This window comes from Mesoplodon bidens (genome assembly GCF_964165515.1).
Source record: "Mesoplodon bidens genome assembly, chromosome: 13".
Lineage (NCBI taxonomy): Eukaryota > Metazoa > Chordata > Mammalia > Artiodactyla > Ziphiidae > Mesoplodon > Mesoplodon bidens.
Genome location: NC_138169.1, coordinates 20,241,769 through 20,253,836, shown reverse-complemented (window position 1 = coordinate 20,253,836; position 12,068 = coordinate 20,241,769). Strand labels below are relative to the sequence as shown.

General features: G+C 46.7%; 1 protein-coding gene across 1 annotated transcript in view; it reads right to left on the bottom strand.

The window, feature by feature from the left end:
- MYO18B (myosin XVIIIB) overlaps positions 1–12,068 on the bottom strand; it is a 228,253-nt gene that overhangs the window by 139,684 nt on the left and 76,501 nt on the right. Inside the window, exon 20 of the mRNA XM_081251759.1 lies at positions 8,908–9,017. Within this exon, the coding sequence (XP_081107885.1) occupies positions 8,908–9,017 (110 nt within the window). The remainder of the gene's footprint in view (positions 1–8,907; positions 9,018–12,068) is intronic.

Genomic DNA, 12,068 nt, shown 5'->3' with positions numbered 1-12,068 from the left:
TGTCAGATGAATGCAGGTCGTGCCTGGTTCCCTGGTGACTGCCAATTCCCCTCCTGCTGCACCCTCACACCACCACTCATGGACCTTCCATTCACCGGAAATCACAAAGCCTATCTTCAGAATAAGCTGTCAGAAAAGTAATTGCGACACTCAAAGACGCAAAAGGTATTATGGGACAGAGTAATCTGGTAGATGAGTTTCAATTCCATGGGTCATCGGCATCACAGAAAACTTCCTAAGATACAAAAAAAAAAAATGCTTATTAAAAGTCTACTCTGAGGCTGTAATCTGGGGGGAAGTTTTCTCCTCTGACCTCTGAGAGGAACATTCCATAGCGCCCCCTCCAAAAATTCAGTGGTTTCACTTATTACATTTTAGCCAAAAATGTTCCAAGGGAGCTATAGGCAGCAGAATGCATAAAACCAACATATCCAGACTACAACATTTTTTTTTCTCTACACGAGAGGAAAACAAAATAAACATTGGCTGAAAACAAGATGGACGGATGGAAAAGAAATGAAGCCTACAGCTGGTGACAATTTTCTAACCTACTTTGGAGTTAACGCCCAGAGTCCACGTGTGGGAGGAAAAAATCAGGATGTGGAGTTAGATCCTGGACTGAGATTCTCGTTTAACCACTCACGAACTGTGTGACCCTGGACAAGCATTTTACTCTGAACTGCAGGCTCCTCTTCAGAAAAATGGGGGGAAATAATGGCGCCTATTATGGAAGACGCTGTGGCTGTGCTTGTGGAGGGCTTCACAAAATAGCTGCATATAGTAGGCACTCAGTAAACATTCTGAGCCTGTCCTGATGTCCCAGAGCTGGTCCTACCGGCCTCTCTCTTGGATAAAATGGCAGTGGTGCTGCAGAATGCGGACTAAGCTTCCATTTCTCAGGTGTACCCCAAACATAGCCAAAACACACAACCAGCCCCACAAGATCCAAGGATTCTTCTCCGTCTCCCTGCTTTCTTAGAGCCCTTTAGATGTCTGTGTAGCCAAGCACATTAGGCCTCACAGAGATATTCTGTCCCATTGACCTCATTGTACAGATAAGGACGCTTAGGTCCAAGTGACAGAGTGAACAGGTGGCTGCGGGCACTGAACTGTGCTTCTGACCCTCATTTTCCTCACCTGCAAAATGATGCTAACATTCCCTGCCTAGACTGTACAGGGGCTGGGACAATTAACTGAGAATATGTACATGAAAATGACTTTGTCAGTGACTCTGTACTCAGCTGCTCTCATTATCAACATTAATATTACTCTTAGATCGAACCATATGAAACTGTCACTTGCTTAGGTGAAATACCAGTGATTTCATTTGTTTCTACCTAATATAATCACTGCCCAACAGCCAGCTGGTGGATGACAGGGCAAGAAGCCAGGTGACTGTAAGAAATTTCCTCCTTGTTCCGCATCTTTATGGAATCAGCTAACCCATCTGAATCGTCCCGACAGTTGAGGTAAAACCTCTCGGCATGGAAGGCAGAGTAAAATGCGGGCCATTTTCCTTCCAAAAAAAGAGTTTTCCCTTTCCCTTGTGTTTTGGGGTCTGAGCACTGCTCTAAGTGCTTTACCCATAACTCATCTAATTTTCAAACCTCTGTGACTATCTTAGGAAGTTTTATGCCCATTTTATAGAGAAAGAAAGTGAGGTCGAGTGCAATGAAAGGACTTGTCAAACATCACATGCTAAGAAGTAATGGAGGGGGACACAACCCCAGGGAATCAGAGAACTCAGCTTGTTCTCTGCCCTCGGACGCTGCGATCCAGTACAGCTCCACTGTTCGATAGCTGTGTGACCCTGAGCACGCCGCTCCTCCTCTCGGGTCCTCTTGGTGCCCTATTCTAGAATAGGAGTGGTCACGCCTATGCTACAAGGATGTGGTGGTGGTTTAATGAGACCATGAAAGTAGTGTGTAGGAGTGAGACTTCCAGAATGTCGCACAAAGAGCTTGATAAACCCTCTGCCCCCAAAACAATGATAGAAATGGATACAGTTTTCAAAAACAACAACTTTGATACTCTGGAAATTGAGCAAGGGGATACAGCAAATTGAGAAACATTTATTCAAGAGAAACTACTGGGCCTTTAAGAACAGTGGGAGTTTATGGCGATCATGGCCAAGACCCTTCCACTCCCCACTAAGCTCTGTCACTGCAGAGGTCCTACCAGGGTGAGGCAAGCTGTGAAAACCATCCACTTTACTGCCAGAAGGGGTTCACTTACAAGGATCAAAGTAAGGGGAAATCCCACACCCAGGAACACTGTCAGAAACAGTAGTGCTCTTGGCAGCAAACAAATGGAGAAAGTCAATGGCACAGCTAGCCTAAGACTGTTATCCTGAGAGGGGCAAGCAATGGGCCAGTGACTAGCCAGGTCCCTATAACAAGGAGATATAGGGAACAGGACAGTCATAGGGGGCCTTGAGAACCTCCCATATATTCCTGGCAATCTGGAAAGCTACACGCATGCACGGGAGGGACTGAGAGAGCCTTAGGCATCTAAATAGCCCTACTTAAATATAAGGCCACGTGCACAGGCAGAAAACATGTGAAAGAGCCACACAGAAAGTAAAATCTGTGGCACACTGTAAATGCCTGAATGTCGAATACATTTTCCAACCCACACAGAGTACCGTAAGGATTAGATAAAAGCTTCACAGATTCAAAATGTTTGACCACAACCTCTCCTGACCACTAAGCTGTGCTGACACAGGGGCAACTGTTGAGAAACCACAATTTATAATAAAAACAAGAGTGAAACAAACTGAAAAGAGATGGCAGCAGTCTCACAACACGGGGGAGCCAGACTCCATAACCCTAGTCCAGGTACGTTACCAAGTAACTGGGAAAAGAGCAGAATTTAGAGATGCAGTTTTATATTACTGAAAATGGCCAGCTTTCAACAAAAAACTACAAGACACGCAAAGAAATTGGGAAGTGTGACCTATACTCAAGAAAACAAACAAACAAAAAGCAGTCAACAGAAACCCTCTGTGGGCTTGGATGCTGGACTTAAAGACTTCCAAGCAGCTCTTACAATGCACATAATGTACTTAATATCATGCCTGGCACATGCTGAGTTTCATTAAGTACTAATAACTGGTGGAGGTTCTGAGGTTATAAGCCCCTCTGGCACTGTGGAGTGATGACACACCCTCCACCTTTACCATTCTAGGCTCAAGTTATGAGTCCTTCAACGTACCTGGGAGAAACCGAATTCATGCCTCCACTTGCAGAGTCCTTTTGTGTCCTAGAATTTTGCACAGAGCTTTCTCTCCAATGTTCAATAAAAAGCACACAGTCTGACATCTCACGTTAAGCTGAACATGCCAGACAAGCAGCGGAAGACTCCAGGAACCACAAAGAGCCATGGCTGGGAAGAGCTTCCCCAACTCAATCCTCAGCAGGTAGTGTGATGCAGGGAACCCACGTCCGTGGAGATAGATGCTCTCCTAGTAAACCATTTGGCTGCTGTCAGTACAGCACCTTCTCCAGGAAACCCACACCATGACCCAATGGCTGCCATGTGTTTGGGCACCTACTATGTGCCAGGCACTTTGTTATGCCCTATCACATGTTGTCCCTGGGTCATACAGCTATCAAGCATCATGGGGCATGGATGAATGGAAAGAGAGATGGCAGATACCAGGATATGAACCCAAGTCTGTCTGACTCTAAACCACATGCTGTTAACCACTGAAAACTCTCACTTACACACTGATCAAATCATTCCCTAAGGGTGGGGACTATATCTCTGTTCTTTAACTCTATAGGCTCAAGACTGTAAATAGAATGTCTGGCACAAACCATAAACTATATGGACGAACGTATAAACAACACACACATTTATATAATTGGGTTGGTTAACACAAAATGGAAAACATGTACAGTTATTAAAAACAGTAGACCCAAACTGGAGGAGGACAGCAAGGTGAGAAAGAAAAGGATGATGAATAAATTCCAGAGGGCTAAGGCTATGGAAGGCCCTGTAAAAATCTTTTAGCATCATGAGAACGGATAGCTCCCTCTCTCCCTCCTCCCACCCCTCCACCCGTCACGGGCTCACAGGGGCCTCTCCCCAGCAGAAAATGACTCTGAGACAAATTCAGAGGAAATCGGGAGTGTCTACCAGAGTCTAAGACGGAACAAGAGTGGCTGCCTTTGAGAAGACAGACTGGCATGCCTTAGGTGTGTTCAGATCAAGTCCCCAGGGACACAGATTTGGTTGGCTAAAATCAATCATCACTGTAGACTCAGGGGAAGACGGTGGGCCCAGGGCTTTCCTATCATGGGATCAGGGAGACTTAGCGATTCCTGCCTCAGCAGCAGAGAGACTGAAGGGACCAGAATCTGGGATAGAGCCAAGGTGAACCGAATGAGCTCTTCCAGGAACCTGCCTGAGGTCACTCTGGGAGGGCTTCAGTGTGGGTTAAGGCATAATCTTAACCAGATGGGATAACCTGGGAGAGAGGAATGGGACCCACGATGGTTAGAGAGGGGAGACAGGGTCATTTTGGAGACAGGAGCAGGTGCCTGGGTGTCTAGAAGAGACGGGCATCCTCAACGGCTGGAAGTCAGCGTAAGAACACTGCTCCCTATAGAGGGCCAAGGAATGGCCAGAGTGGACTTGACTTCCTTTATAATTTTGCTTAAGCCAGTTCAAATAATAACGATCTGGTCTTCAAAGCCATGCTGCTGCTGGTAACCTTTTGGTCAACCATCACCGATCACCTAATAAAGCCCAGACTCTTATCTCTGCTAACAGTGACTATGGTCTGGCCCCTGCCAACAACCTCAGACCCTTTTCTTGACACTTGGCGGCATTTATGCTCCAGCCACACTAGATTGGCCATGTAACCTCGTGACTCTGGATCTCTGTACATGCTATTCCCAATGTGGCTTGCCCTGTACTCTTTCTCTTACTTGATTCCTCGAAATTGTCCCAGAAAGCTCAACTCAATCATCATCTGCTCTGAGGTGTCTTCCCTGAATGTCCCACCCTCACCCCTGCTGCAAAAATCCAAAGTTTTAGATGTGCTTCCTGGGGCATCCCAAAACTATCCCTCTGTCTGGAAATTATTCATTTTCATCTTTCTTCCCCACGAAGCTGTGTCCTGTTCATTCCTGTCTCTCTGGCAGCTAGCACAGGGCCTGATGCAAAGCAGGCACTTGGTTACAGTTGGATGGGATCAATAATAATTATTTTAAATTAACATCACGGATGGCACATTCTATACAAAACTTCACCGAATACTCTGTCTTCAAAAGGCTCCCGTTCAGAAGTCCTGTATGAACATGAAAAGGTGCTCACCAGCCCTGACCATCAGAGGACTGCAAATCAAAACCACAATGAGATACCACCTCCCACCCATTAGGATAACTACTGCAAAACAAACAAACAGAAAACCCAGTAAATAACAAACGCTGGCAAAGATGTGGAGAACTGGAACCCTCGTTGGGGGGAATATAAAATGATGCAGCCATTACGGAAAACAGTTTGGAAGTTCCTCAAAAAATTAAACATAGGATTACCATATGATCCAGCAAGTCCACTTTGGGTATACACCCCAAAGAATCAAAAACAGGGTCTCAAAGAGATATCTGTACATTGTGTTCATAGCAGGGTCATTCAGAATAGCCAAAAGGTGGAAGCAGTCCAAGTGTCCACTGAGAGAGAATGGATAAACAAAATGCTGTACTACATAAACACAATGGAACAGTATTCAGCCTTAAAAGAAGGAAATTCTTTTAAGAATGTGCTGCAACATGTGCTGCAACATGGGTGAACCTTGAGGCCATCATACTGCATGCAATAAGCCAGTTACAAAAGGACAAATACTAGGGCTTCCCTGGTGGCGCAGTGGTTGAGAGTCCGCCTGCCGATGCAGGGGACATGGGTTCGTGCCCCGGTCCGGGAAAATCCCACATGCTGCGGAGCGGCTGGGCCCGTGAGCCGTGGCCGCTGAGCCTGAGCGTCCGGAGCCTGTGCTCCGCAGCGGGAGAGGCCACAACTGTGAGAGGCCCGCGTACCGCAAAAAAAAAAAAAAAAAAGGACAAATACTAGATGATTCCACTTATATGAGGTCCCTAGAGCAGTCAAATTCATAGACAGAAAGCAGAATGGTGGTTGCCAAGGGCTGGCTGGGGGGCGGGGGATGGGGAGTTAGTGTTTAATAAGGACAGTTTCAGTTTTGGAAAATGAAGAGTTCTGGAGATGGATGGATGGATCCCTGGATGGATGGATGGCAGTGGTGGCTTCACAACAATATGAATGTACTTAAGGTCACTATGCTTAAAAATGGTTAAGTATGCTTGAAAATGGTTAAGATGGTAAATTTTATGTTATGTGTATTTTACCACAATACACAGTAAAAAGCCCTGTGTGAGGGATTTGAGAGCCTGAGTTCAAATCCCAGCTCTACCACTGCCACACTGCCCAGCTTGGGGGGTGACAGCCTCAGTTGCCTCTGCTGTAAAATGGGGATAATTCCCAGAGCAGGGAGGCTTTATCTACTGAGGGCTGTAACCTTTTCACATTACGCCTGATATTTTGTGATGAGGGTTTGTACAACTGTGGTAAAAGGCACCACACTATTTTTGTTTCGGGAGCACAAAATATCCATCAGGGACCCTCCAAATGAGAGTACTTCACTGGAAAAGAGCCTTGTTTAAGCACCACGTGCATGTTGGGCACACAGGGGACACACCAAGGCCCATTTCACACCCTGACAATGAATTCCCTCTGCTGCTGTCTAGTGTCTAATGATAATATTGACCTTTTCTAGCTGTCAAACTTGTCTTATTAAATCCTGAGGTCTTAAATGCTTTGCACACAGAGGCTGACAGTTTGCCCACCCGAGCACGTGTTCATGTATAATTCATGGCATATCATGTTGCCTGGCAAATGAATATTTATCAGCTTTTTCATAAGAGGCAGGATGGCGTTTCCTTTTGTTGCTACCAAAATCCTATGCTGCAGCAAATGAAATTTGTGAGCAAATAAAAAGAGAATAAGAAGCAGCAAAAACTCCCAAGTCCATTCCACTTGTAATTTTCCACTTTCCGAGGCCTCCAGCGAGTGTATGGAGGTGGCTTCGGTTTGGCTACAAGAGAGAACTGCTGAGTCGTCCAGAATAGAAATGCCTCCATATGCTACCCCCACTGCCCCCGCAGAGAGCTCCCCCACGCCCCACTTCTGTGCTGTTTTCAACTGCAGAGGAGCCCAAGCCCCTTTCAGTGGTTCCATTCCAGATGCTCTGAACGGAGATTAAGACTGGGGGGGACCTAGGATAAAGAACCCCAATGAAGCTTGGTACAGAGTGGCTGGTGGCACCAAGCCAGGCAGAGTTTCGTGGTCTCCAAGATGGGTTGGCGGGGACAGCCTTGCTCCACACCAGCTTGGGTCTGAGGTCCCCTCCCCACAGTGACTCAGGAGGGCCACAGAGAAATGCCGCCTTGTCTGCAAGAGGTGGCCTGCGCCCTGGCCCCTGCTGCAGAAAAGAGCCCAGAGAGGACTTAAGAACTGTGACTCTTTTCACTCTTCTTGCCTCACGACTCAGTGAGCTCAGGCACGCACGGGCACGCTCACTTGGAGGGGGAGTTTCAACACGGTTGTGAATATCCAGTCTGTGTGGCTTGGCTGCCATCACTCTGGCCTTGAAAGATGATGATGGTGGTGCTGATGCTGCTGACAGCAGTTCATATATAATGAGCCCTTATTATATGCCGGGCCCTGCATCAAGCACATCAATTATACTATTACATACAATCCTCCAAACGCCCCGCTGGAGTTGGTATTATTGTTGTTCCTATTTTACAGATGAGGAAACTGAGGCAGAAAGATGGATTCACTTGTTTAAGTTCACACAGCCCCAGCTGGGAGTCAACTGCAGGTCTGTTTGACTCTGGAGCCCAGGCTTTCTCAAAGGCGCTCCCTGGAATCAAGAAATTTGGGTTCAAGGACAAAACCCATGAATGCTCGGCTGTGTGGCCTCAAGGGAATCATTCATCTCCATGAGCCTAGGTCTCCTCATTTATAAAAGAGATGTAATAGCTCTTGTTTTGCAGGGCTGTTGTGAGGATGTACTAGCGCTTTGCAAATTCTGAAGAGCTCTATCATCACTGATTAGCCGGTGGCCATTCTCAATAGAAACATTTACCGAGGCTTTGGCACTAGGGGCGAAGACTTCCGGCTCCAGAAGTTTACAGTAGGGATGGAGAAAGGAGATACCCAGGGGCAGAAATAACAAGGTTAGGTACGTGTATTCATTCATTCATCCAACGGGACATTTATTGAACACTTGCTGTGAGCTAGAGAACACACAGGCAATCTGTGTATAATTTCAGATAAGCGTAAGTGCTATAACAATTAAAACAAGATGATGTGATGGAGAATAGCATCTGAGCCAAGATCTGAATAGCAAGATGACAGTGACACTGGCCAGGCAAGGACTGGGGAGAAAACTGCTCCAGGCAGAGGGGACAGTTAGTGCAAAGGCCCTGAGGGGGGAGTGTTTGGGACCACAGAGCCCTCTTTTCACAGACTATATCTCAGGGTGCTGGTGCCGAGTGGAACACGCCTGTGGGTGGGAATGATGACTTTTCATCTTGCTAGGAGCCCTCCTGGCTGGGACTTGCTCTTTTTGTGGCTCTAATTCTTTCCCTGCACCTCCTCATGCAGGGTTTCAGAAGGACCATTCTGGGATAGGCAGTGTCCTAAGTGACATGGCAGGGGGTGAAGTCTGGAGCAGGGGTCTGAGTCAAACCTCATGCCACCGTCATCTTAGCCCCCAAGGCCCAGCTCTCAGATCCCAGCTGCCCCAGCTGCCCGCTGGGCCATCCCCTACAGAGCAGAAGCATTGGGGCCTCCACCTCCCCATCAACTGGCTCCACATACCTTCTTCTCATCTACTCTCTCGCGGGCCGACATGAGCTTCTTCATGAGCAGAGGGTCCAGAACCTGAAATCTTCGGCGGAATTGAGTGAGCCCCATGTGGTCAGCGTAGCCTGGGGTGGGGGGAGCAGAAGAACAAAGAATCCAAGTGCGACGCCCAGCCCAGGGGTCCAGGGGTCTGCTCCCAGCCTTGCTACTCACTGTGTGCCCTCATGTCTTGGGGCCTCAGTTTCCCCATTTGCTCATTTAAGAAACTGGGTTCAATCAGCATTTCCCAACTGCATTCCCCAGAACAAGGACCCTATAACAGGCTCCAATGAAAGTTTGAAAAAGCTGCCCCCTCATCTGCTTTTCAGAAGGTCACAATCTGTGTGAGCACTGACGTCAAAGGCTCCAGACCCTCTGCAGGGAAGATGCCCTGATTAGCTTCGCTTAACCCAGAGTTCTCCAAACATGTTGGACCATGGAAAAAAATTTTTTTTGGTTTAATACTTTTTACCGCCCCACAGACTGCATGTGGGAAATGCTGCATCAGACGGTATCTACATGTTAAATCTAACATGTAGGATGGACACAGCTGCACCCTTCTGTGTGGGAAGTGGCATCTGAAAAGCTACTGAGAGAAGGTGACGTTCGAGCTGGCCTTTGAAGGGGCCGTGAGAGTGTGCCAGAGGATTTGGTGTGGAAGGAAGTCCAGGCAGAGGGAGCCACAGCAGGAAAATACAAGGTTTGTTTCACAGTCATAGCAAAAGCAGTTACTGAGCTTTTATGTGTGCAAGACACTAGGATAACGACTTCCTTGTGTTACAGACACTCTGGGGACTGTATTATTACACCCATTATATAGATTGGAAATTGAGGCCCAGAGAGTTCAAGTCATGTAGCCCAAAGTGAAGTCAACCCTAACTCTCCCAGATGGGATCCAAACCCAGAGAGTGATGATAACGAATCCAGTGGAGAGTAACCAACAATGAGGTCAAAGACAAGCAGGGACTGGGTCCCCAAGGAACTTGAAATCAAATTCCAGACCTCGAAGCTTGGACTTCATCGTGGATACAAGGGGCGTGGTAGACCCTCAGCTGCCTTAGAAAGACCCCTCAAGTGGCTGCATGGGAGAAGGTCTGGTGAAATCTCACTCCATTTTGAGACTTCACTTTACAATAAGCCAAATGCATGAACCATGAGGAAGAGTCATGGTGGGTACATGTAGCAAATCCATGAAGCCTTCCTGGGGGAAGAGGAGGGTTTCAGGCCAGGTTGGAAGGATGCTGACCACACAGAGACCTGGGGGCTGGGAGGTTACAGGTCTGTCCTTTTGAGTCAGACTTACTTGGGTTCGTATCTCACATCCACCCTGATTAGCCCTCTGACCAGTGACAAGTGACCCTATTTCTTTGAGATTCAAGCTCTTCACTTGTCAGATGAGAGTAATAAGATCTCCTGTCACACAGTCACGATGAGGATTAAATCCAACGATGACTGTTGTATTGGGTTGGCCAAAAAGTTCGTTCGGGTTTTGCTGTGCCACCCCGAATGAACTTTCTGGCCAACCCAATAAAGGAGGCTAATGTGTTTTGAGCACTTTCCCAGGTCCAGGCACTTTTCTGTTATTCCCTTATTAATTCATCAACCCACACGACAGCTCTCTGAGACCTGAGCTATCACAGGAGATAAAAGGCAGGCATGATCTAGGGACCTGCCAGTGTCAGCCACAGTCAAGCCCAGGCCAACTGGCTCCAGAGGCTGACCTGTGCCCACCAGTCTGCCCCATATGTAACGTTTGCTGGGCCTTTACTCTCCTCCAGGCATTGTGTTAAGGGCTTTGTGAGAACAGCATCAATTAGTATGCGTAACTGCAGTGCCCAGCATATCGTAGGTACCTGAGAAACAGCATATGTATGTGTTCATCATGCGTGCATGTGTATATGAATTCAGGCATACCTGACATGTTGCAGGTTCAGTTCCAGACCACTGCAACAAGTCAAACATCACAAGAAAGCATCCCCAAAACTTTTTGGTTTCCCAGTGTGTATAAAAGTTATCTTTAGACTATACTATATTCTTTTTTTTCCAATGTTAAACTCATCTTTTTTTTAATATTTATTTATCTATTTATTTTGGCTGTGCCGGGTCTTAGTTGCGGGATCTTTGTTGCAGCATGCGAACTCTTAGTTGTGGCATGTGCACGGGATCTAGTTCCCTGACCTAGGATCAAACCCGGGCCCCCTGCACTGGGAGCGTGGAGTCTTACCCACTGCACCACCAGGGAAGTCCCTAGACTATACTATATTCTACTAAGCATGCAATACCATTACATCTAAAATACAATGTACATACTTTAATTAAAAAATACTTTATTACTAGTATTTTCCTGTTGAATTCTATAATCACTTTATTTTAAAGGGTATTAATTGAATAAGTAAATTGATACACTATTTATAATTCTGTGTTTTTATAAAAATAAATTAAATACTTTTAAAAATACTTTATTACTAAAAAAATACTAACCGTCATCTCAGCCCTCAGCGAGTTGTAAATTTTTGCTGGTGGTGAGTTGGAAACATTGCAAGAATTACCAAAATGTGACACAAAGACACAAAGTGAGCAAATGCTGTAGGAAAAAAGCAGTGACAACAGACTGGCTTGACATAGGGTTACCACAAACCTTCGATGTGTAAAAAAGTGCACTCTGTGAAGCGCAATAAAGAGAAGCACAATAAAACGTCTGCTCGTGTATACGTTACATGTGCACAGATTCAAATCATAAATATGTGATACATGTGTATGAATCTTTGTATGCTTGTAAATACTGCTTGTATGGTGTGAGACAGAAGTGACTCAGAGCAGAAAACAATAAGGAGGACTTCCCTGGTGGCACAGTGGTTAAGAATCCGCCTGCCAATGCAGGGGACATGGGTTTGAGCCCTGGTCCGGGAAGATCCCACATGCCACGGAGCAACTAAGCCCATGTGCCACAACTACTGAGCCTGCGCTCTAGAGCCCGTGAGCCACAACTACTGAGTCCACACGCCTAGAGCCCGTGCTCCGCAACAAGAGAAGCCACCACAATGAGAAGCCCGCGCGCCGCAACGAAGAGTAGCCCCCGCTTACCACAACTAGAGAAAGCCTGCACAGCAATGAAGACCCAATGCAGCCAGAAATAA